The sequence below is a fragment of the Mixophyes fleayi genome, chromosome 3, assembly GCF_038048845.1.
Source record: "Mixophyes fleayi isolate aMixFle1 chromosome 3, aMixFle1.hap1, whole genome shotgun sequence".
NCBI lineage: Eukaryota > Metazoa > Chordata > Amphibia > Anura > Limnodynastidae > Mixophyes > Mixophyes fleayi.
This window is the reverse complement of record NC_134404.1, coordinates 228,031,882-228,059,832: the sequence shown is the minus strand read 5'-3', so window position 1 is coordinate 228,059,832 and position 27,951 is coordinate 228,031,882. Positions and strand designations below refer to the sequence as shown.

General features: G+C 39.7%; 1 protein-coding gene across 2 annotated transcripts in view; it reads right to left on the bottom strand.

The window, feature by feature from the left end:
* Positions 1-6,125: 6,125 nt before the first annotated feature.
* The window catches only part of SAMD5 (sterile alpha motif domain containing 5), a 31,675-nt gene continuing 9,849 nt past the window's right edge, over positions 6,126-27,951 (bottom strand). Inside the window, exon 2 of one of the 2 annotated variants that reach the window (XM_075200680.1) lies at positions 6,126-6,577. In XM_075200680.1, the coding sequence (XP_075056781.1) occupies positions 6,572-6,577 (6 nt within the window). In that variant the 3' untranslated portion in view covers positions 6,126-6,571. Of the gene's footprint in view, positions 6,581-27,951 lie in introns of both variants that reach the window. The other variant, XM_075200679.1, reaches the window with a different exon arrangement.

Here is a 27,951-nt window from a genome sequence, read left to right as displayed (position 1 = left end):
GAGAGTCCCCAGAGCAGAGACCGTTGGAGAGAAGTGGCCGCATGCATACACTATGGGATGTAAGAGCTGCATATGTGTTGGAGATAACCTATACTGTGATTCTGGCTGTACTGTGAGTAGCTGTGGAACTACTGTGACCAGGAGAACCTGGTATGTACTGTGATAACACCAGCAGTGTGGCTGCATATACAGAGGGGAGGAGTCCCTAATCCCAGAGAGGAGGAGAACCCCATGCCACTAAAGAGAACCCGAGAGAGAGCGGTACGATTTTACATGGAAGAGACCCTGGTAGAGAGGTTTGCTGCAGGAGGCATAGTAGCTGAAGTGTCAGAGTCAGGGGCTGAGAGTACACAGAGAGAAGTTTCAGAATCCAGAGGAGAAATCATCTTCCCAGAGGAGGAGTGAGTTGCAGTTGAAAGTTACACCTGTTAGCATCCATGTGAGTGCCCCTGCAGAGAAGGATGAACTGCAGTGAAGTATGGACTACTGGAGTGTAAGAGACCTGTGAACTGTGTTATGTTACATCTAGATAACATTAAGAACAGCGCAGGAAGAGGAAGGAGCTGTATATATATATTTGTTTATTGCTGCAACCATTATGATTATCGTGCTGGAGGAAGAGAAGTGTATTTAAAGAGTTCAGTTTGTGATAGAGATGGTCTGGCGCCCAAATTATTCTGAAGTTTATTGCACTGCACCACAGACTGACATCTCCTGTGTCCCACTACTTACAAAGAAACACCCCCTGGTCATTTACACCCATGGCCATCAGCTACCCAGGGCTTGAGAAGGACGTGCACTGTGTAACCTTTGCACCCCACACCACACACAGTGACAGGGGGTTACAACTGTAAAATCCAGACAGTATATTTTCACAAGATAGTTATATTATAAGTGAAATTATTTTTGACGCTACCAGTAGTATAAATGATATTGTATGATCATTTTAGAATTTGGGAATACAATTGATCAGATGGCACCCAAAGGTGAAGGGGGATGTCCTAGGGTGCCCGGAAGGCATACACTAGCCCTGCTCTTGTGTATGAAACCACTAATTTTTGTATAGATTTCTCTTCTGCCCCTGAGTAATACAAGGTAGAGATGCACCTCCATCATAAACAGCTGCATACAGCACAAAATTGCAGCAGGTAGCTTGATGGGCAGATTTAATTAACTAACCAACTTAGTAATCAATTACACCAGGTATATTATTTAGATCAGTTACACATTTGCTCAGATACAGTATATATTCTTACCAATAGTGAATTTACTTAGAAATGAAAGACTGCAATATGTTTACATTTTTGCATAAAATTTGGGCTGATGTTAGGGTGAAAAATATGATTTTTTTTCTTCCTTTCCTTAATTCCTTTTTCCTTATGTTATAAAAATAAGGGAAGATATAATTATCACACAAGTAATTTGTATATTTCTGGTTGTTAATTTTAAGGTATCAATAAAAAAGAGATCAATTTAAAAAAAATATGACCAAAACTAGGACTAAAGAAGATCTTAGGGTCATCTGGTTTAGTCTGAGACTTCCCTCTTCCTAGGATCAAATTTACTGAGTAAATACAGACCTCCATCAGGCTACATGATATAAAAGTCCCACATCTCCTGGTGGGACCAGGACCAATGCCCAAATTTCCCTTTTCTCAAAAAGTCCTCGCAACCAATTGGACATTTGCTTTTACTGGTCTTATTTGTGTCATACATAAACTAATATGTGAAGGTTATCAGCAGATTATTACATTTTCTACCAATGCAAAATAATTACAAAACTTTAAAGGGGTTATTTACTTTCCATAAAAACAGCTTTGTGTTATTTTCCTTAGCACAACATAAATAAACACACATCTGGGAACAGAATATGTACAATCAGGCCAAAAGTTTTTAGAATGACACAAATATTACTTTTCACAAAGTCTGCTGCCTCAGTTTTTATGATGGCAATTTGTATATACTCCAGAATGTCATGAAGAGTGATCATATGAATTGCAATTAATTTCAAAGTCCCACTTTGCCATGACAAATAACTTTATCTCCCAAAACAACATTTCCACTGCATGTCAGCCCTGCTTCAAAAGGACCAGCTGACATCAGGTCAGTGATTCTCTCATTAACACAGGTGAGAGTGTTGACGAGGACAAGGCTGGAGATCCCTTTGTCATGCTGATTAAGAAGCATAACAGAATAACAGACTGGAAGCTTTAAAAGGAGGGTGGTGCTTGAAATCATTGTTCTTCCTCTGTTAACCATGGCTATCTACAAGGAAACATGTGGGGTCATCATTGCTTTGCACTAAAAGGGTTTCACAGGCAAGGATATTGCTGAAAGTAAGATTGCACCTAAATCAACCATTTATCGGATCATCAAGAACTTCAAGAAGAGAGGTTCAAGAGTTGTGAAGAAGGCTTAAGGTCGCCCAAGAACGTCCAGTAAGTGTCAGGGCCATCTCCTAAAGTTGATTCAGCTGCGAGATCGGGGCACCACCAGTGCAAAGCTTGCTGCTCAGGAATGGCAGCAGGCAAGTGTGAGTGCATCTGCACGCACAGTGAGACGAAGACGTTTGGAGGATGGCCTGGTGTCAAGAAGGCCAGCAAAGAAGCCACTTCTCTACAGGAGAAACATCAGGGACAGACTGATATTCTGCAAAAGGTACATGGATTGGACTGCTGTAGACTGGGGTAGAGTCATTTTCTCTGATGAATCCCCTTTTAGATTGTTTTGGGCATCTGGAAAACACTTGTCTGGAGAAGGAAAGGTGAGCGCTACCATCAGTCCTGTGTCATGTAAACAGTAAAGCATCCTGAAACCATTCATGTGTGGGGTTGCTTCTCAGTCAAGGGAGTGGGCTCAATCGCAATTTTGCCTAAGAACACAGCCATGAATATAAAATACCAAAACATCCTCCAAGATCAACTTTTCCCAACCATTGCAGAAGAAAAAAAAAGGGTTAACACTGGAAATATTGACTCTTTGCATAAACTTCATTTAATTGTCAATTAAATTCTTTGACACTTATGAAATGCTTGTAATTTTACTTCAGTATACCATAGCAACATCTGCCAAAAAGGTCTAAAAACACTGAAGCAGCAAACTTTGTGAAAACCAATACTTGTGTCATTCGCAAAACTTTTGACCATGACTATAAGGGTTGCATTCAAACAAAAATCACCAAGTAAAGTATCTCCTTTTTTATGTATTAAATATATAAACATATAAAACATATTCATTTGACCAAATTGTGAATTGAAAACTGTGCATATACATCATGTGGTATATAATGTGGAATATGTGTTTTGTCAAATGATTTAAAAATGTGCATAAAAATCACTAATATTATCGCAATTCTCAATAAGAAAAAAATTGTGCATTATTCATTTGGAATATAATTTTGGGGAAAAATTGTGATTAACAAAGATAAAAAAAATCTAACAATATGCCAGAACTTATCAATCTCTAGAGAGCATCTAAAAAGTACCTTTTAGATACAGATTTTTCCAGAGGGATGGGCATATGTAGGACTCTGTGTACAACATGCCCCCAACTAACCCATCAAACCCAATGCCAAGTTGACTAGCCCGAATTCCTTTCCACTATATTCATTTTAAACCTATTCATTTTAAACCACACAGCAGAGCAGCCAGGCTTAGACAGCAGACTGCATACACCTGAAAATAGAGAATCAGATACAGAATATGCTTGCACTCTCTCTAATAGAGAGTACATGTAACTGATGGAAATTAGTAATATAAAGAGGTTGACAAAGGTAGACTTTAAATTTGAAATGAAGAAAACATGTGATTGAGTGCTTTCTAAAACATCATTTTTGTGCAAAGGGAAATTATTGGTAATCATTAAGTCTGCGTAAATAAAAAAAAAATTCTAAATGCAAATGATATATACAAAGGTTTAGTGACAAACCCATTCTGTTCATTTCTATCTGTAGCATATGCTAATCAAAACCTATTGGCTGTTTCTTTCAAGACAAGTGTAGTGAACAATTTGCTTCTTCATTCATGCTGTACCAGTCACTCGTTTGTCAAAATAAATATTATGATGGCAGAGGAAGAGACTGCGCCCTAATCATTTACTATACTAGACTAATAATATTCTTAAATATGTATGTGACTGTTTCTTAGTACTGAAGATATGTGAGATATATTTATGACTGTTATTAATAGCTCTTTTATATGTAGCAACTTTCCTATAAGATTTAGTAATGCTTGAAAGAGGTCTACCAGCTTAAGTGTATTTTTCCCTTTCACAACCTCCTTCAGGGTACGTACCAGAGGTCAAAGTGGGTGTGTATACGGTGGTATGCCTTACCGCCACTTCTCTTACTGCTTTCATTGTTAAACTTTCAAATTTCATTCTCTTACATTTTCAATACCATCTTTTCTAAATTTCAACCTCAACCACTGGTGCATTGAATATTTTAATATTTGAGTACAGTCAGAGTTACCTTAGTGTACCAGTGCTAACCACTACCATGGCAGGGTCTGACATTGGTCCTAGCTGTAGGCTTTTCTGCTTACAGTATTTGGCAGAGTTCTCCGGCCATGGCTTCCATTGGTTCTCCTGACATCTATAGCTGGTTATAATGTATTATGCTTTGACTGCACTTTACAGTATAATTATATTGTAATGTGCTATCATAGTATACCACATTTAAATGAACAGTAATTGTGTCAGGGAAGCCTAGAGGAACCAGAAATAGGGAATTCAATCACATGCTTTAAGCATGGATTTGTAAATGCAAAGCTTACAGCGCTAGAGGACAAATAAATAGATATTAGCAACATTTTCAAAACTGTAAATATTTACCTGCTCCAGTATTTGGACACATTATATGCATGGTTAGCTGATGGAATGTGTCTGTAAGTTTTCCCAATCACACCCCAACCACTCCACTCGGTAGAAAATGAATTGCCCATCATCTTGCCAGCTCTATTAATAGACTCTAAATTCTTCAAAATACACAAATACTCTCCCTCTCACCTCTTAGATCTACCTCTGACCTGCGCCTTGTCTCGTCTCTGGTAACCACCTCTCACTCGCGCCTACAAGACTTCTCCCGTGCTGCTCCCCACTTATGAAATTCCCTACCACACTCAATCAGACTTTCCCACAGCCTTCAAATCTTTAGATGCTCTTTGAAAACCCATCTCTTTTTTAGATTGACCGTATAACCGATAACACTATTCACACTAGTACGCCCCCACAACTGTCCCAATCTCTACTCTGAACCACATTTGCTCCTCTTGTTTCAACTGTGCCCTCAACTTAGAATGTAAGCTCTCTAATGAGCAGAGTCCTTCATACCCTTTGTTTTCATTTCTGTATTTATTTTGTCTACCTTGTTTGTCTGTTTTATGTATGTGCTGTTTTCCCAACTGTATGGGGCTGCGGAGCACTGTGGCGCCTTACAAATCTACGATAATAATAATAATAAATATAGTGCAAATGGCCACCCAGAAAAGAGAAACTTGACCAGAACTTTGCACGTCTGTGAAATGGCCTGTTCCACTGGAAGCTTGATTCATGTTACGTTTCCTCACAACTTTGTTCATCTAAAGTTATAAGGTAGTATGACTGGTGTGGATGGATAGGGAACATATATTTATGGCCTTATTTACAGTTAGGAGTAAGTCCTGCTAGTAGTATACTTTTTCACCTTGCAAAAACCATGTTGTGCTCAACTCTAAATCAAAGTGTTAAAATAAACCTGGCCCTTATTTGCATACTACATACAGGCAGTATTTCTCCTGCATGAAAAAAATATTGCATTTGCAGTACTTGCATATGTTGTGTCCAGTTGCAAAGTTGCACCTTTTAGATGGATTTGCTCTAAACTCAAATGAGACCCTTAATGTGGGATATGAAACCTCTGAAGAGAACTGTAATGTTAAAAATTGATTTGTAAATTTACTGTATGAGTTTTACAACCTAATAAATCACTTACTTTATGATCTGAAGAATTAACAGAGAAATCCTATTTATGCAACATTTAGCCCAAAACCAAATTAGGCTTCACATAATTACTGAATTAAATCGCATATCTTCAGAATAAGTTTAGGGTATTTCTTTTTTCCAGTCCAACCACAATAGACATTTTAAAATATTGTGACTTATAATTTTATTCAAAAACTTCACTTTCTTACAGGTATTACAAACAAAACACACTGTTGTATGGCAGTCCATGTCCGTTTAGATATTAAAAAAAAAAAAAATCATTACTGCTACACTATTGATTACTTATTGATTGTGATCAGCTAGTTGGCAAGTTGGACAATTAAAATGAAAGAAAATCGACTTGTAACAAGTAAACAGTCCCTCATTTTATCGCAACAGGTATCAGTAACATCTGGCTGCAGCCCAGCCAAGTACAGTTTTATTAAATAAAAACATCAAGCTAGAGAACATGCCATCTTCTTCTGCTGCATAATAAAATCACACTGATCAGAGAAAAGGGTCTTGAGTCCTGGACTTCTGTTTCATATCAGTCTGTCTTTCACCAAGTCAGAAACTCTGTGTGCTGCATCCTTGGAATGGAACCATGTATTCTTTAATACTGCTAAAGAAATAAATAAAAGAAAACACAGTTGTAATAATTGCGTCTGTGTATAAGTTCACCTGTCTTTACCGTGGCAACTAATACTGCTGTTAATACAGAAAGCAGCAGCTATGTGATAATGATATTTAATTTACCAAAAGGACCTTTCCGATTACACCACACATGCCCTCTGCTCTATTTCTATGTTGGTCTTCTAGGGCCTGATTCATTAAGGATCTTAACTTAAGAAACTTCTTATTTAAGTCTCCTGAACAAAACTATGTTACAATGCAAGGGGTGCACATTAGCATTCTGTTTTGCACATAAGTTAAATACTGACTGTTTTTTCATGTAGCACACAAATATCAACTTTAAATTTCAGTGTACAAATAAGCTATCAAGTATTTGTGTGCTACATGAAAAAACAGTCATTGTTTAACTTATGTGCAAAACAGAATACTAATTTGCACCCCTTGCATTGTAACATGGTTTTGTCCAGGAGACTTAAATAAGAAGTTTCTTAAGTTAAGATCCTTAATGAATCAGGCCCCTAAAGTCTACAATTGTGTAGATACAATTTTCCTAATCACAGCATGTTTTTTTTGGTACTGTCATTTGTTTATTCCTTTACAACTCATAGCTTTTTAAAGGAATGTTATGACCAAAACCTTTGATTGTATATTAAACACATGTGTATGATGTAATACTGTTTTTGTATCTGTATTTTTGTATCTGTATGCAATCTAGCTAGTTTGGTGAGTGCAATATTCCTTTGTACTGCTGAAATGAGTGACTTCCTGTCATACTTTATAATATACTTTAGAATGCACACAAAAGTTTCTCCAAAGATGTCTTGGAGTTAAGATGGGGGTAGCCATTTTATGGACTGAACTTATAGTAATGAGATTACAACTTATCATTTATTAGAAAAAAACATGACATCCCTGAGGTACATCACAGTATCCTTGGATTCTATGAATTGATTGGCTGTATTCTCATTGGATCGGCCCACTAAGTGACTGCCTCCATTTTGTGTCGTGACTGGTGCACTATGAAAGCTAGAAAATTTACCTTTTAGACTTTCACTAGTTTTAATGTTTTTTCTATGTACTAAAACCAGGTAAAACTTATATGAAATATACATTTTTAAAAATGGTACTATACCCACCTTTGCATCAACATACTGGAATATCGCAGAGCATTTTATAATATTTCACATGCTGCATTTTCATGTATCCACCTGCATTTCCCAAAATGTTTACCTAACCTTATATTTAGGTGCATGCAGCAAAAACACACAATAAAGGAACTCCAGCATGGTTAGTTAAAAGACTCTCTTAGTATTAGTTTAATAAAATGCATGCAAAACACACCCATAAAGACATGCATTTTTATGCTGTTTTATTAGAAAGCACCAAAGCGTGACAGTTTAAAGAAGCATTTGCATATTTGTGGATATTGCAGAGTTATTCATTCTCAAGCTATAAATTACGATGAATGTATTAGTATTTTACCCATATAATTTCACCTCACTTAACTGGTACATAATATGAATGAGCTTAAAAGTAACAAATTATAGAAGAAGAATTATGCATACTCAGCATTGGACTGACCCACTGGTGGATTGGAGGGTCCTCCGGTGAGCCCCAGCCTCAGATGGGTCCTTCATCCCATCCATTGGTATAGACAAAGTAGAGAGAGGCACACTCTACTCCCCACAACTAATTTTACTATAGCAGCAGCTGTTCTGGCAAACTCTAATTGTTGGATTGAACTCCTGGCACTCTGATTGGTGGATTGTTTTTGCTATTCACCAATCAGTGTGCCAGGAGTAGTCAAATGGTTATAACTACTCCTGTACAATTTCCATAGAGTAGAGTATGCTGCAAGAACCAAGCAGTACCATAGGGTGCTATGAATAGGTGGACACAATGAGTGTGTTGGTAAGGTTAGCAACTAGATGTGTGTTGGTCACAATTTTGTGGGCACATTATGTTTGAACTCACTGATGGGCACAGTCTGCATGCATAATGATAATAGGGAATGTTTTACACTGTGCACATAACTTTTAAACACATGGGTGGGATCTCACAGTAAATTCCTTTGGAGGGCCCAAGATGCAGAAAAAAAAGGATTATTCCATGAAAATGCCATCATCATCATCGTTGTCAATGTTCATTTATAAGGCGTCACAGATTCCACATAGCAGTGCAGTCAGCAATACATAAACCAGAAGATTAAAACACATAGCAGAATATAAGGAAGCCTTTCCATGAAGACAAGGTGGTAAAGACAGGAGATGGGTGAAAGATTTAGGTTCATCGTGCATGGGAAATGAGAGAGGGTGACATTATCAACTGTGAGAAAGATGACAGGATGGGATATGACATTGGGCGGTGGAAAGATGACAAGTTCAGTTTTGGTTATGTTGACCTTGAGGTGGCATTCAGCCATTCAAGTGAGATGGCAAACAGGCAGTCAGATATGCGGGAGAGGAAATAAGTGGAGAGGTCAGGGGAGGAAAGGTAAATTAGAGTCTAATCAGTGTATAGATGAAACTGAAGGCTGGAGTGAATGAGTTGACCAAGACGGGTGGTATAGGAGAGAAAAGCAATGGGCCAAGAAAATAGTTTTGGGGAACTGGAACAAAGGAAGAGTAGAGGAGTGAGCACCAGAGAAAGAGACAATGAAGGAACGATCAGAGAGGTAGCAGCTACCCCAAAGACCAAGAGATTGAAGGTTGTTAAGGAGGAGAGAATGATCGACTCAGCAGAGAGGTCAAGAAGTAAGGGTAGAAAGACGTGATCCTTTGACTTAGCCAAGAGTAGATCATCAGTCATCTTGGTGAGGACAGTCTCGATGGAGTGGACAGGGCGAAAGCCCAATTTTGTAAAGGTTCAAAGAGAGAGAAATTAGTTCACAGTGGCAAAGAGGTGACAGGTAGCACTGGTAGGAGATTAGGGTTTTGAAGTAGGTCTCTTTGGTAAGTACAAACATAATAATAAAGAATTTGAAGTGGAGACTCTCAACAGAATGGATGCACCTTTGCAGGTAGTAAGTGAGATTTGGGTGCCAGTGCTGGAACTTGGGACAATGGATGTAGAAATAAACTCCTGTTTATTATTCTTTATAAGCCATAGGGTATTAAGATACAAAATTGTATACAGCTTAATATAAGTCAAAACACCATTTTGGTACATTTTACGGCACTACCAAATAGAACTCCGTTTACTTTGAAATGGCCTGTTTATATACCATAGGTTAATTTATAAACTCCAGTTTTCCTTGCTCTCAATAAGTTAATACCAACATCAAATTGTTTACCAAATTTACATATCATTTTGGTATTCACATTGCTAAATTTTTTTTTTTTTTAAAGCCCTCTCTCCCTTTCACCAACCCCACCCCCCACCTCAAACCACCCTGCCACCCTCTCCACCTTCCCTCCTGCCCCAAACTCCAAGGTGCTCTCACTCCTCCTCTAACCCTTCAACCTTGATGCACAAAACATTACTGTTTTAACCCTTGTTATTTAAATTCATTTTATTTTTTTTGCAATATTTCAGAAATGAAAAGTTGGATGAGCAGTAATGCTCTAGTATTGAGGACATTTATATAGAGCCTATTTGGGTCTTCTTAGACCATGTGGCTTTACCTTTTTCTGAGCAATCCCACTGACATTTCAAAACTTTTTCATGGATGGAGTAGCTGTCACAGCACTTACTGATCTTAAGGCTGGGAATCAACTTAATGGTTTTCTGGAGATGAATACGTATCAAGGTCTGCCATTATCAGTGTAGTTGAGACCTCATAGAATTGGACTATCCAGCAACATCATACTAACAAGAGCCAGAGCACCAGGATAAATATCACCAGTAGTTGGCAATGGGTATGACCAAAATAAAAAATAAACAAAGTACATTACACATTCAAGGTCTGCTTTACACCGCCTACTCTACTTCAGCAGATATTGGGTAATGAAGTCTTTGATGTACTCCATTTACCCGATGGGGAATGAATAGTCTGCAGTATGTATATGAACATTGTATGTTTATGAAATCTTGTGAAAGCCTCTCTCAATGTTTACTACACTAATTTCATGGATCAGCATCTACTCGACTGTTTGATATGCGTGAGTACTACTACCTCTGTCACTATGTGAATACAATATACACCGATCAGCCACAACATTAAAACAACTGACAAGTGACGTGAATAACATCAATTATCTTGTTACAATGAAATCTGTCAAGGGGTGGGATTTATTAGGCAGCAGGAGAACAGTCAGTTCTTGAAGTTGATGTGTTTGAAGCAGGAAAAGTAGGCAAACATTAGGATCTGAGCGAATTTGACAAAGGGAAAATTGTGATGGCTAGATGACCGGGTCACAATGTCTCCAAAACGCAAGGTCTTGTGGGGGGTCCTACGTATGCAGTGGTTAGTACCTATCAAAAGTGGTCCAAGGAAGGACAACTGGTGAAGCAACATCAGGGTCATGGAAGCCTAGGCTCTTTGATACATGTAAGTTCGAAGTCTAGCCTGTCTGGTCCTATCCCAAAGAAGAGCTACAGTCGCGCAAATTACTAAAAGTTAATGCTAGCTCTGATAGAAAGGTGTCAGAACACACAATACATTGCAGCTTGCTGTGTATGGGGCTGCCCAGCTGCAGACTGGTCAGAGTGCCCATGCTGACCCCTGTTCACCGCCAAAAGCACCTACAATGGACACGTGAGCGTCAGTACTGAACCATGGAGCAATGGAAGAAGATGGCCGGGTCTGATGAATCATATTTTCTTTTACATCATGTGGACGACTGGGTGTGTCGTTTACCTGGAGAAGAAGTGGCACCAGGATGCACTATGGGAAGAACGCAAGTCGGCCGAGGCAGTGTGATGCTCTGGGCAATGTTCTGCTAGGAAAACTGGGTTCTGGCATTTCATGTGGATGTTACTTTGACACGTACCTAACCAAGTACACCCCTTCATGGCAACTGTATTCCCTGATGGCAGTGGCCTTTCTCAGCAGGATAATGCACCCTGCCACACTGCAAAAAGTGTCCAGAAATGGTTTGAGGAATATGACAAAGAGAGAGAGAGAGAAAGAGAAACAGATTTATATTGTGGTTTTTTTTTTCTGCACTAAACATACTTGCCAACTTTACTGAAATGTCTGGGAAAATCACAGATTTCCAGGGCTTTATCTCGGATCCTGACCACTTCACTAGAAATGGGGGGCCTCTAGGACCCAAATCTCATCTTCTCGGTCCCAGGGGCGGGAGGGGGGGGGGTGTGGTGATTTGAAAAATTGGATGACTATAAAATTTAACAATATGATAAATAATTTATCATTACTGCTCAACCGGACATTACAGTAGTAGAATCAAGCCTTCTTTCACAGCACAGTGTGTGATTTGGATGTTCACCAAAACAGTGTAAATATGGGAAACATTTGTCTTAAATACAAGGAAACATGAATAGAAGAAAAATAAATAGCTGCAACAACACAAATGTCAGCTAATAATAATACCTAGACTAAAAGTCAACACATACTAAGATTTAGGAGTGGTTCTGAAATTACCACAGAGATTACATCTGATTGGCACCATATGTTATGACATATGAGTCATTTAGCAATGAATGCTAAGCAAGTGCATTCCTAATGTATCCCAACAGATAATTTGTGCAAATGGCTCATTCTCTGTATACTTTGTTGTCATCTGCAATCTGCTAGAATAGGTTTGAAATATGACTTTATTTGTAGATTGCAGGTTTCTTTTAAAGCAAAAAAAAAAAAAAAAAGAATTTGCCACTAGCTCCTTTGCACAGAAGAACAAATGTGGGTCACCTCTACTCAAGGCGATTTATGGGCTTTGTCTCCCTTTTAGGTGCACACTTGTGAAACTCAAAGAAGTGGTGTTTAGAAGGATTTCACAGTCTGAAATTATAAAACAATTTGTTTTGTACATCAAATACAATGTCCTCTTTCAAAGAAGCCACTGCACAATGCACAGAGATACTTTTTCTTCTCTTGCAGTATTTTATTTCTTTTTAAGAACTCCAACATAATATTTTTTCATCACATCTCAGAGAAGTGCTATTTGTGAGAGGAATAAAGGAAACTAAACAGGGAATCACTAATGCCTCTGTCAATTAGATCCGGATGTTGGCAAGGTTTAGGGATAAAGCAGCACCCCTAGATACAACATTAGCTGATAGTAGATGGTGCCAGGAACAGAACCCCCATTACTGTTGCAGCCTGATTTGGGTCAAGCCATGAAAATTTAATATGGAAAATACATCCACAATGCTTAAGATAAAAAGATAATGAAATACATACAAATATAGTGCAATTGTTTCTTATAAAATAAATGGGATGAAAGTACAGAGCATTACATACAAATAATAATCTGTATGCCTGGGGCAGGCAGGAAAGATGGACAGTCCTTCAATTAGATTGATTCCCCAAGAAGCTGACCCTTTGTCCCTCCAGACACAGGTTTTTAAGCAAACTCAAATGGGACGGCATTCACAGGGGCAGCGTGAATGCTAATGTGGGGGGCGGAAATGTCCCCTGGGTGTTACCTCAGGTTTGGTCAAACTATTCCTAAGTTTTGACCTGTTGGTAATTCTTCACAGATATAGCTCAGAGAAATAACACCCCCCTCAATAAACCGGACATATTCTTCCGCATGTTTAAATACCAAACATAATGGAATTACAACAATATCCAGTCTCATCCTGAAATACATGTGCCTATGGCTGTTCCCTGTGTAGTTGGTATCTATCTTTCAAGACCCTTGTGTGGTTTTGGCCCCTCAGTACAGAGTGGCATCCAGATTTCCCAAAATATGAAGAATGAATTAATTTCCTTTCAAGTTCACATTTCTATATACCTGTATAGGCTTTCACATGCTGCCTACCCAGGATCTCCAGCTGTGATTAGCACCACAAGGTCTATTCACGTTTCTAAAGGGAACATCCTGGAAGCTGCTAAAAGTGGCCGGCTTATCTCCTCACACTGGGATGTAAAAAGCCATCAAACACAATTACATCAGACTCTGCGTCTTTAACTGTTACACTAACTTATCTATGGATTCATTTGATACAACCTATTTACACTGCAGTTATGAATTATCCTTTAGAAATAACTGCAAGCTCTCTATGTTCACGACATATATATATATATATATATATATATATATATATATATATATATATATATATATATATATTTCCTTTAAGACTGACCAAATTGTGACTGAGATTTATAAAACCATAATAATAATCCTCAGTTCCACGTGGGAACAGGATGTTCAAAATGGAAGTTAATTGCTGGCATTACGTGATCCCCTTCAGATTTTCCTTTTGTTAGCTTGCTTTTGAATGTCTAATAATTTGTGTCGCTTTATAACTGCAGTACATTGTGCAGAGCAGAGATTTCTATTATCTCTCTTCTGCTCTAGCATACACACTGCCTGTCTGACCATACAATATTAAAAATAGTCCTATTAGATGGATATTCTTTTCAAGGAAATTACTATTTTTGAACATAGACAGAAGGAACTGAAGTTCACAAAGACATAAGTAATGCGGTTCAGTTCTCTGATCCACATTTATTGTGGTCCAGGACTTGCTAGGTTTTCTACTTTACATAACCCTTGAATTAAATCCCATCAGTTTTCAGTAAAAAATTACTTTGGTGTGTGTCATTCTCCTGTGACCCCTAGCAAACAGATACAGCAGGAATCTCAACTGATCACCTTCAGTGTTGTCTCCTTAGTAGGGGTGATCCGACATATAGGGGCATATTCAATTGTCCGCGGGATTGCCGAAATTCCCGCATACCGCGCAGGATTACCGTTATTACGGTAATCCTGCGCGGAAAAAACCGTTAATACGGTACTTTACTCACTGGATTTCTCTGCGAGCTGAAATCCGGCGAGAGATTACCGTATTAACGGTAATATTTTGTACGCGCTCGAACTTTGGAACAATTGAATACCCCCCCATCATGTCTAAGCTGAGATCCTGCCCTGAAGGCTTCTAAATGGATGTCAGACTAGCATGGAAGGTCTCCTCTGGCAACATAATGCACATGGGTGTGTCTAGCTGTTCTGCTACCTGAAGCAGCAACTGAAATGGTGTTACACAAATTCTAAAACATTTGTATATGAGTAGTGTACACCTTAAAAGACATATTGTCTCTTAATCCATTATTGCATCTGCCAGAAAGGTAAAACACATATATGAATAAATGTCTCATACAGTACATTACACTTGCCCACGCGGGAGAGCAGGCCATTTTTCCACATCCTGTGGGACTTGGATCTCAATTATGCAATTTGCAGCGAATCTAGTCATTTTGTCTCCATCCGATGACAAAAAGACACAATTTGCTATTCGACATCTTGTAATTAACAACTGTGGCTCTCTAGCTGTTGTGGTCCCTGCATGCCCTGCCAGCCAGTAATCAAAGACAGGAATTTAACTCTTAGGGATTCAACTGCTACCATGCCCAACACCCATGAGGGCCCACATCATATGCAACTCACTCGCACAATATACAGTTCTGCTTTAGTATACCATATACTATCTTGTTATGTTAATGTCATTATATAATATACTGCACATGATTGCTATACCCATTTTACTGCACTCTTCTATCATTTATACAAGTAGCAAATTTGCACTGGGGCCCTGAAATTGGTAGGTTCACCAATGGGTATTACAATAGTCCACCTTTATGTACTCCAAGGGTATATGCCAGTGTAAAAGTGAGTAAATTATGTATTGTAAATGTAGGAAAATTAATTAGTTTTGTGGCACAGCCAATAGATATAACTAACTGTCTAAATTTACTATTCAAAATATCTCTAATCTCTGTTAACAATGTAAGTTTACCATAATAAATTGTGTATTTATACAAACAGAATATACAAGACATGATTTATACTATATGGACACTATTACATAGCTCACATAACATGTACATGGTACTGTCGCTCATAAAATAAATACTATTACAGTAAAAGTGAAATTGGAGCGATGTATGCTAAGCTATTTTATAGGTTGTATTATGGATGTTATTGTTATTGCCAGTGGCTATTTTTTTACTCAATGGCTATTTGTACCACTTAATGTAGTCTATTTTGTCAATGGTAAAGTTTCTCCAGGGCAAGTTAAGAAGCACACAAGCTATCTTAGTACTTAACAGTTATTACATGATGTGTTATGTCAGCAAAATGCCAGCATCTTCCTCTATGAGATGAAACTGGTCTCAAAGTCAAGCTTTGCTTTTTAGAAGAAAATCCAAGTTTACAATAAATTAATGAGGAACATTTTAAAATAAATGTATTTTTTTTTAAATGTATTTTTTCTATTTTTTTCTAACGAAGATGGTATCTCCAGGCAACTGAATATCACTATTGCCACTTAATAGTAAATAGACACCTACATTTTGTTTTTCAATACAGCAATGGAGTGTGACTGGACTTATTATAAGAAGGTTTTCTGCACACTAGGCAGTGCATTGTTGAACAGCATCTGACATGTGATTTATGGGGCCAATCCTGAGCCTTAGTTCCAGTAATAGGGCTGTAGTAGTATATAGTCATTGCCTTGTGGAAGAAGAAAAAATTCTGTGGCTGAATCCTTAGGATGACCCCAGGTCCTATAGAGAGACTGGAACAGAGAAGAGAGAAATAGTCTACCATATAATAATTTACCATTCGGTTCAGCCTTGTATGCTTTTTATGATCAGTGTAATCTGGAGTAATGCTACCTTTACCACACCTCCTGGAGTTTTAAGTGCCATTTCCTCCATGTTATGGATTGAAAAAAGGCAGAAGAACTTCCTATAATATTATAACCTGTCAGCTTGCGAAGGTGAAAATATCCATTTTCAGAAAAGAATACAAAAGTATTCAAATCCTATTGGTTGGGAACATTTTTCAAAACACCTACAATAAGTATAATTGTATTTACAGGGCTTTATTATAAGCACAATACATCACAATTCAAAGCTATATTATTGAACATATTGCAAAATAAGTAATTCTCAACCTTGCATTTGATAGATATTCAAGATTCAACGCGTAATTCTTTATACTAAGTGGAAGCCTGGCACCAATCTACTAAAAGCTTTATACATATTCAATTTTCTATGAAACCAAATCAAAAAGCTTTTAAAAAATAGTTTATTTGACAAAAAATGAATTCAGATTATTTTACAAAATATATGATATGCACTTCGTCATGAAGGTTATTATTTAGTGACTTTATCACTGAAGCAAAAGGAGCTAGAAAACATAAAAGCTTTCAAATCAATCTTAGGTGAGTGACAAAATGCACTTAGCATCATTTTTTTATATGATGGTTAATGAATAAGTGACTGTGAAATATATGTTATGTGCTCTGTTACGACATGTAAACAGAATTTGTGGACTATGCTAACTGTGATTATTCACATGACGATTTTATATGCATATACATACAGTATGGGAGCAGCAGTAATGAGTGTAATCAGGGGTAGAACAAGAAATCACTAGGCCCCATAGCAACATTTATGGGTGGAGTGATACATGTCCATCCCACCTGGGGACCAGCATATACTCAGTGAAGCCCCATGAACGCTTCTGTTTCTGAAACTAAAAAAACGCAACAGGTCTTTAATGTGCATGTGTCAACTCCCGCACATGCACAATAAGCAGATCCGAGGCCTCTGTATGTGGATGGATCAACATCACCTGGGCCCCATAGCAGCAGCAGCATGAGCTACTCCCACAAGAGTGCCGCCACTGAGTGATAATTATTAAATACTTGCCAACCTTTGAAAACTTAATTTCGGGAGATCCCGGGCAGGGGGAAGTGGTTGGAGGGTGGAAGGGGCGGGGCGGGGCGAATCGCGTCATTTTGAGGAGCAAGTTGCCGTCTGCAGGATACTTGCCTGCTCTCCCGGGAGTCCTACCCGAATTTCTGGAGTCTCCCAGACATTCCGGGAGAGTTGACAAGTATGATTTATTGCAGGTCAAGATTTCTGTATAGAGAACACAAGCCCGAGTCCCTCTGATCACTTTGAAAATGATTTATTAACATTTGTTTTACTTATATGGTATTATAATGATCAATTATTTACATATTATACAAGTTTAATATGTCTACCCACATGCTAAGTGTGGGTTAATGCAGGGTCTGGCTGTCAAATGTTTACATGAGGGGCAAGCACACAGCACTGATCCAGACCCATCCTTAAAATGTGGTTTTAGGAATAGATCACAGGGGCACTATATTCTATGACCACAAATCCCATCGTCATTAAAATTACTGCTTCACATTGCTAGGTTTGAGGCTATTTATTTACAGCTTTTCCTGGGACAATATTGTTTATTGTCACCGGGAATCTGAAACTCGGTACATCAAATCTTCATTGGCATAGTCATTAAAGTACAAATAAAATAAAGAAGGAAATAAAAAATGCTATATGCTAGTTTTAATATAATCCATGCACAATGTAGACAGAAATCAAAAAGTAAATCATTGCTTGTCGGAGAAGAATGATTTCATTTCTATTGCCTTCTATAAGCACCAGTAGCAAATATAAGAGCATAGTGCCATAATCAGACACAAACAGTGTATGAGGATAATGCTGCTATCATGAGTGTGAGAGAACCCAACCCTCAAATACTATACTCTCTCCTCCAGAGGCAGGTACTTGTATACCTTTCAACAGTCATAGCAATTGGGACTGTCCTGACTGTCGGGTTGGTGAGGCAGTCCTCTGGAATCGGGACAGTTGGGAGGTATGTTTCTCCTTTTTCTTATTTTAGTACATGGTTTACGTTCTGTAAAGAGCTGTCTAATATGTAGACCCTGTTCAAATATTAAATAAATTAATTAATTAATAAATAATGATTGTGCTAAAAGTGTTGTTTTTTTCCAACCCCCAGGGCACCATCTATATCAGTCATTTGCTCTCTGATTTACCTATGACTTTTCCACCTTTAAATTCTTTATTGATGAAATTATTTTTTAATGAAAAAAAGTGTTTCAGTGTCTGTGTCTCTGTGCCTCTTGGTAAATGTAAGAGATGCATGGCTTTCCATAAATATCCTCTGACTGCTAGAGTAACCCTGCCCCTAATCTCATACACCCTCTGACTACTAGAGTAATCCTGCCCCTAATCTCATACATCTGCTGACTGCTAGAGTAACCCTGCCCCTAATCTCATACATCCTCTGACTACTAGAGAGTAGCCCTGCCCCTAATCTCATAGATCCTCTGACTGCTAGTGTAACCTTGCCCCATATCTCATACATCCTCTGACTGCTAGAGTAACCCTGCCCCTAATCTCATACACCCTCTGACTACTAGAGTAATCCTGCCCCTAATCTCATACATCCTCTGACTGCTAGAGTAACCCTGCCCCTAATCTCATACATCCTCTGACTACTAGAGTAACCCTGCCCCTAATCTCATACATCCTCTGACTACTAGAGTAACCCCGTCCCTAATCTCATACATCCTCTGACTGCTAGAGTAATCCTGCCCCTAATCTCATACATCCTCTGACTGCTAGAGTAATCCTGCCCCTAATCTCATACATCCTCTGACTACTAGAGTAATCCTGCCCCTAATCTCATACATCCGCTGACTGCTAGAGTAACCCTGCCCCTAATCTCATACATCCTCTGTCTGCTAGAGTAACCCTGCCCCATATCTCATACATCCTCTGTCTGCTAGAGTAACCCTGCCCCTAATCTCATACATCCTCTGTCTGCTAGAGTAACCCTGCCCCTAATCTCATACATCCTCTGTCTGCTAGAGTAACCCTGCCCCTAATCTCATACATCCTCTGTCTGCTAGAGTAACCCTGCCCCTAATCTCATACATCCTCTGACTACTAGAGTAACCCCGTCCCTAATCTCATACATCCTCTGACTGCTAGAGTAATCCTGCCCCTAATCTCATACATCCTCTGACTGCTAGAGTAACCCTGCCCCTAATGTCATACATCCTCTGACTGCTAGTGTAACCCTGCCCCTAATCTCATTCTCAGTGCAGGAGACTATTTGCAGTGGGACTTTGGTGACAGTGGGTGTGAAATGCTACAGGGAGGTGTTGGCTCTTTGCTCTCTGGCTAAGGGTGATGGTTTAAACTTTAATCCTTGGCAATCATTATTACAGGTCAAGTAGGTAGAGACTTCAGTTAGCGAAAAATAGGGGATAAAGGAATATTGAAAAAAAAGTAACTCTACAAGTACATAAGCAGGGGTTTAAATTATGTAACATGTTACCAGTTTATTACATTTGTGTATGCAGTAGCATTATATATTATGCAATGTAAAAATAGATAAATGTTTACGGTTGACACAAACATTTGTGTAAATGAGAAGTGATTGATTCCATGAACGGATGTTCTATTTATATGCAAATGAGATGCATAAGGACTGCATTACATTCTCTCTTGATAAGGGTAATGAATGGGACTAAAATCCTTGATAAGGTGTGATAATTTCAGAATTAATGAAAATGTTGCTGAAAATGTCCCAATAGATAAACTGGTACAGGTTGCATTGCTTAAATATAAGGCAAGGTCATAAGACAACACTCTTTCATGTTAGTTTTAGCTAAAACACACCATATGCAGACAAGCAGAGGAAATTAATGAATGACACTGAGAACCTTTTGCAGTACACTTTGATTAGGATCAGTCACAACTCTTTGTGACAATAGGCCAATCACTTTTATATCCGTTTTTAGCCATCCTCCTAAAAACAGGTTGTAAACTCACTTACAAAACCTTTTCAAGAAAATAATTTGTAGAACTGCAAGCACTCTATAAGAGGCACACTTTACTGTTACTGTTTTTAATATCTACAAAATGTGTCAGTTAAAATCATGTGTGTTTGTTTACACAATAATTAGGAACTGTTTAGTCTTACCATAAGCGCTGCTCATATTAAGATCAATGCACACTAAAATGTTAGAACATTTCAGACTGAATTGTTTTGTCAAATCATACATTGTATTAAATATAGTATCATCATCATCGCTACAAAAATCTGCAGTGCTGGACAGTCGCTACAGCAGATCATACACATAAAACCAAATCAAACAGAACAAGGACATGTAAGGTTGACAAAGAAGGCAGACATGAGACATATAATAGAGAGACTTGAGAGTTTGCAATCTAGGGGGAAAGCAAAATGCAGAACACTAGGAGCTAGTGGGATGGTATGGAAGCTGATGCACAGAGGGACTAGTATCAAGTGGGGGTGGTTATAGTAAAAAAATGGGTTCAGACACTGAATACTAGCTGTCCTCAGCAGGTGTGCCTTATGTCAATTGCCATTAAACGTACGAACAGCCAGTATTTTGAGATTGCCAATTATTGCTGGAACTGCTAATCACAACGAAGTCTAGAGGACAGTGTACAGTCACGATATTGGGGCTCATTTACAGTTGACCATATTTATGCCAAAAGCAAAGGCGTAAAATGTGTGTCTTAAAAAAGCACATTTACTTGTTTAATTTGAGTTACTATACCTGCAATTCTGCTGTGACATGAATGACAGGCCTGGGAGCTTAGTAGCTGACAGGCCATCCAGCCTGTCTTGGATCCGCAAGGAACAAGTCTTTGCCGTGGATAGGTTTTTTTTCTCCCCCCAAATGAATAAAAGCCAAAAGAAAGAAGAGAATCTCCAGGCTTTAGAAGATTAGTAAATTGGTAAAAGATGGTGTGTGTGGAGGAGACTGTTATTTTAATAATTACTTGTATCATGGTTTGAGAATTTTTGTTTAACAGAAAACATTTGCTCTTGTTCTACAGGTCCAACCAGCATGCTCTGTCAGCCATCTCTATGCTGGCACTTGTAATTCTATAACTGCAAGCATACCCAGGGCTTACTGGGACCAGTAGTGCACCAAGAAAAATTGCTGAAATCTATCTACTATTTATTACCCCAACACTCAGTGGGCACGGGTGTTGGAAAAAATCCTGGTGCTTTCAGCACTAGGCTGTTTTTTTCTAGGGGGGCTGTCCGCATTTTTTTGTGGGTCAGTTTCTCCTAGGGAATTCAGACCCAGGCTGAACAGTCTAGGGCTGGTTGACATTATGACAGGGGACCCCATGCGGCTGGTTTCACTGTTATAATGTTATCAGTCCAGCCTGTCATAGAATATTGTTGGTATCGATGTTTGCGGGGAGACCCCAAACTGTTCATCACCCTGCAATTGCTGTTACCAGCCCACATATTTTTTTAATTGCAAATGTTTGTACTGATGATCAACATTAGCAGCACATATCTAGACCCACTACAGATACACACCATGACAGACGTATCTGCGGCTGTTTCAACCTCTAAGTCAGGCTTGGCCAAACTGTGGCTCTCCAGGTGTTGAGAAACTACAAGCCCCAGCATGCTTTACCAGTACCTAACCAGTCGATAACTGGCAAAGCATGCTGGGACTTGTAGTTTCACAACACCTGGAGAGCCACAGGTTGGCCAGGCCTGCTCTAAGTAGTGCACAAGTATCTAAACATGCCTTTTCTGCACTTGGCCTATGCTACTATGCCCCTTTGCTCGCCCCTTTTTGCCTCTCCAGACGTTATGAGGCGCAATCAAGTATAAGCAAATAGTGTAAAATGGAATATAAAATTTCATGTGCATGTGTGGTAAAAAAAGCAACAACATATTTTAAGCATAAAACTTGACCCTGTACAGTTAATGAGCACCATTGTTTTTACTTGTTCTTATGAGACAACACTAGTGGCTAATTCGTGATTACACATGTACCCATTGTTTCCAGTATATTCAAAAGTGACAGACAATTGGAGAAGGAAAGAAGTAACAGTATAAAAGCAGCTGTATCTCCATCAATACAACATTTCAAATTTAGATTTTTACTAAATGCGTTAAAGCAAGGTAGCACAATTTCTGTCTCCATTTTGTAGTGGTTATCATTTGGGTCCATTAAAGCAATGTCAGGCATGGTTGAGATATTTCCTTTCCAGTATGATCAATAAACAATTTGAATTCAATAAGATTATTTGGGTTGGTTACCTGTGTGTTATGGTAAATGGTGGCAGTCTATTAAAATGTAATAATAATGTGTCCCGAAAATGCATACTGTACATAATAATTTACATAATACTTAAGAAAATGAAATAGAGAAGGTCTAAGTAATAAATCTCCATCTCCAGGAAATTATAAATCTGTTGTTCAAATCCTAAAGATTTATCCATACCTGAATCTTGCTAAAAAAGCAACAGAGCATGTTCATTTGGGAAAATGGCGAGGGGCTTGTAGCATGGCGCACACAGCATACCAAGCTCACTCAAGCTCACCAGATGGAAGCAGACATATTGGAGAAGACATAAGTAAGTACATGAGACGTAGCAAGCACACATGAGATAGAAACAAGTACGGAAGCAGACCTGGTGGGGTGGAGCAGATTTGGGGAAACAGACACATGGAGCAAACATAGGGACTTTTATTTCCATTTTAAGAGATTTAACACGAAGTACCATGATGCCATTTTCAAAGACCCATATGACATCATTACTCACATTTTCCTAAGGCAGCAGCAATTCTAGATGTAGTCCTAAGAAACATCAACCTTTCACAATAATTCCACAGTTTTAAACAGCATCCTTTATGTTACTGAACTGGAAACAGCAACAGCAAGAAGTCTATGGCTCAATATTTTCATACTTCATCCCATCTCGATATTATCATATAATTTGCCTATGAAAAAGTGATTATATGGCCACATCTTTGCAAAACCTTAATATACAAAGGTTTATGGAGCTACTTTACAAAATATACAATATTTTCAATGTATATTTCCTCTAGTGTCAAAATAGCCATGCTTGCAGTCCATTTCCTATGAATTTTAAAGGCTTTTCCACATACACAGAAATAATGTTTAGTTGAGTAAACTGACATGATCTAGCAACCCTCGAGACTCTGTTGATGTACAGACTAGTGCCACATTAAACTACGCCTTTAACTTTATTTCTATTATAGCGAGGCGAGCTCAGTGAGGACAGTGTGACAGATTCCCCTTGCGATAGGTTCATGCCAATACATTCTAAAAAATGTGCTACATCTGTATGTTGGAAGAGCTATACACACTATATTTTCCATCATATTTAGATGTTACTCTGCCCACAAAAAATGATGTCCTTTTGTATGTTTCAGGAGGCTGACAGAGAGTGCTGCTTTCTTTTCACTGTTCCTGGGCTTTTGGATCCATCCCCTATCACTAAACAACATAGGGCCAGATTCACTTAGAAACATAAATGTTCATACAAGATGTATTCTGCATTTAAAAAATTGTTCCTTGCATGCTCAGAAAAGGACTATACACCAGTGCAGGTGCATCCAATTCAATTTTGAACGCAAAGGACACTTCCGACTACCTACAATTTCAAGTGCGGAACGGGGGAGGGAAGGAGCGTATGCATGTAGGCAATGTACAGTATGGGTGTGTCAAGGTTGAGCACGCGCATATACAACAATTCAAATTTTTGGCATCTCTGAGGTAAGTGATTTTAAGCTGTATCACTTGCACTAGCTACAGGGCAGGTGTAAGTGCTGGGTGATAGTAAAGATGGCTGTATATACATGCTAGAACATGTGCTTGCAATCAAAAGCAACTGTAAAAATACAATTTATGTACAGTAGCATCCAGATAAATACAGTTCATGTAAAACAAAAATGAAAAAAGAAACACATTAGCATTTTTTATATAATCTATGATTATATTATTACAGGTGTTACTGTATTTAATAATTATATTTTTACTCTGCACGATCTGATGGGACTTTATATATACTGCAGCTTGTTGTGTCTGTCTGCACGCAGCATGTGCTGTATAAACAGAGCTTAATTACACCCAGAGCCGGCGCTTCCATTAGAAAGATTTAGGCAGCTGCCTAGGGCGCCGTGCTCTGGGGGGCGCCACTGAAGCCATGTAATAGTTAATAATGTCTTTAATACTATCGGCAGCCGCGGGCATGATTAACTGACCTACAATGCCATTAGCCGCCGCGCATATTATGATTTGTCCAGGATCTGAAATGGAGTCATTCAGTGACTCATTGCACAGCTGTGCAGCAAGGCACCCTCCCCTTCACAGCTATTCTCCGCCCACGGAGGAGGTACTGAAGGAGCCATGGCGCCCAAATCCTCACCCCCGGATAGCTACTCGCAGGTCACAGCCAGGGTGACATGCAGCTACTCCGGGTGTTATCGCTGCGTGGGTGCCATTGCAATGTCGGAGGCTGCAGGAGTAGATTCCGGCGGGAGGCTTGATTGTCTGTGCAGCCAGTGCACCCCATTAATCCCCGGGCTTGGTACATTCAGATGCAGCAGAGAGCTGAGAGTCCGGCAGTGGAGGTGCTGTGGCAGCGCTGCTTAAAATCACTGTGAAAAGGAGCAGCGTTGTTCAGTCCCCTGGCCTAAGAAACTGGAGAAACTTTGGTGACCAAGGTAAAGAGAGATGTCTATGTGATCCATTGATAGCAATTCAGAATGACAACACCATGACACCCTCAGGTTCCTGTGTCCCCCTGCCCATGTGTCCCCCTGCCCATGTGTCTCCCTGCCCATGTGTCCCCTGCCCATGTGTGCCTGTGTCCCCCTGCCCATTTGTGCCTGTGTCTCCCAGCCCATGTGTCCCCCTGCCAATGTGTGCCTGTCTCCCCCTGCCCCTTTGTGCCTGTGTCTCCCAGCCCATGTGTCCCCCTGCCAGTGTGTCTGTTTCCCCTGTCCATTTGTGTCTGTTTCCCCTGCCCATTTGTGCCTGTGTCTCCCTGCCCATTTGTGCCTGTGTCTCCCTGCCCATTTGTGCCTGTGTCCCCCTGCCCATTTATGCCTGTGTCTCCCTGCCCATTTGTGCCTGTGTCCCCCTGCCCATTTGTGCCTGTGTCCCCCTGCCCATTTGTGCCTGTGTCCCCCTGCCCATTTGTGCCTGTGTCCCTCTGCCCATTTGTGCCTGTGTCCCCCTGCCCATTTGTGCCTGTGTCCCCCTGCCCATTTGTGCCTGTGTCCCCCTGCCCATTTGTGCCTGTGTCCCCCTGCCCATGAGTCCCCCTGCCCATTTGTGCCTGTCTCCCTGCGCCTGTGTCTCCCTGCCCATTTGTGCCTGTCTCCCTGCGCCTGTGTCTCCCTGCCCATTTGTGCCTGTGTCTCCCTGACCATGTGGGCCTGTGTCCCTCTGCCCATGTGTCCCCCTGCCCATTTGTGCCTGTGTCTCCTTGCGCCTGTGTCCCCCTGCCCATTTGTGCCTGTCCCCCTGCCCATTTGTGCCTGTGTCTCCCTGCGCCTGTGTCTCCCTGCCCATTTGTGCCTGTGTCCCCCTGCGCCTGTGTCCCCCTGCCCATTTGTGCCTGTGTCCCCCTGCCCATTTGTGCCTGTGTCTCCCTGCCCATGAGTCCCTCTGCCCATTTGTGCCTGTCTCCCTGCGCCTGTGTCTCCCTGCCCATTTGTGCCTGTGTCTCCCTGGCCATGTGTCCCCCTGCCCATATTATTGATTAAACAAGGTTTGGGGTATATTGCTTTTCTACCTCATGTTCAGTATTCTTGTGTTATATGCCAATAAATGTGTGGAATTCAGTCACTTATCATTTACCTCATTTTACAATATAGTGAATATTTGTTCATTTAGGCACCATGGAAATGTGAAATGTGAATGTTCCTCTACTAGTAAATCAATTGCATTTTAAATTCCCTTTAATCTGACTTGAAGCATTTAGTTCTCTTCTTGATGAGTTTGAGTATGGGTCGAGGGTGTTGGTGGGGGGGGGGGGGGGGGGGGGGGGGGCAGGGGCGCCAGGCTGGGGCTTTGCCTAGGGTGCCCAGAAACCTTGCACCGGCCCTGATTACACCCGTATTTAGCTAGAAACATTTCTTGAGATCCTTCTCTTGTTGAATACAGGCGTACCTGCTTTAAATTTTCTTTCCTTTAAAAAAAAACCAAAAATGCAAATTTCGTTCACTTTGTGTTCCTCAATGAATTAGGTCCCATGATGTGCAATCTAGTGCAAATGCACATTCAGGGCCTCATTTAGAGTCGGACACAATTTACACTGAAATAGAAGGTGTAACTTGCATCCCGTAATTTACACAGTATTTAGAGTGGCACGGATCTTTAAATACATGCGACTTAGAATACTGTGCAAATTGTACAAACACGCCTCTTTATCTACCTTATGGGCCAGCATACAAGTGTATCATGCACAGCGCCCTCTGTAAAGCAGATAATTAAATAAAAATAAAAATGTAAAAAATAAATAAAAATTGCTCTCCCATCCCCAAACAGCACAAGGGTTGGTTAGGCTCTTTGGGAGGGTGCACACTTTTTTTTTTTTATTTAATTCTTTTTTGCTTTGTTTTTTAATACATCAAGGCTTCTTGCAGCATCTAAATGCACCCGCAAAAAAAACGTCTCCTGGAGACCTATTTGCGGTTGCTTTCAACTCAAAATAGCATGTAAAGAGTGCGCGGACACACCTTTACATTGCTAGACTCACCCACTGCCTCTCTAAGCGCAGAGAGGTGCAACGTGGAGATCCGTCTCAGTTGGAGTGAAAACGGATCTTTAGCCAAAAGTGCTTTTTGCACTGAACAAAAGGACTTGCGTCTGACTCTAAATGAGGCCCTCAATCCTAAACATACTTGCTTTCTCTCCCAGAATTTCCGGGAGGCTCCCAAATTTCAGGGAGCACTCCCAAACTCCCAGGGAAATTAGGCATCCTACCGGACATGATGGAAGCAGGGCTTAATGATGCGATTTTGTATCATTAAGTCCCGGCCCCTGCTATGAAATGCTGCAAATTTTAGTTTAGTTTTGAAAATTTGGCAAGTATGATCTTAAAACTTTATTAGAGAACCTGACTCGAGGAAAAATGTAAACACTTCTCTTTTTTCAGGATGGTACCATTTGATCAAAATATACTGTATATGATGTTATAAATATACATATGAAAAAAGAGATCTGGTTATGCTTAATTAGAGCATGCAGATGTATCTGCTAGAATTTAAAGACCACACGTAAACTCCAGCAAGCACATGGCATCCTGAGCTAATGGTTTGTTATATAAGGATATGAGCAAAAATAAGTAAACTAGTGACTGGTTAGTAAATGACCAAAAACAAACCAGAAATTCAGCTCACTAATCCATAGCCATGCTTTATTATATCCCTAACAATCGCTCACAAAAAAAGTATGTTGGTGGTGTCACAAGCCTGCTTTTCCACAAGGCTATTAGAGAAAGTACATGCATTTTTGGTCCTAGATATTGAGATGAGGCACAATTACTGGGGCATTATCGTCTTTGTTGGAAGCCACACATTTTTTCCCTCTCTGTGAAAGCACCACCTATGCAGT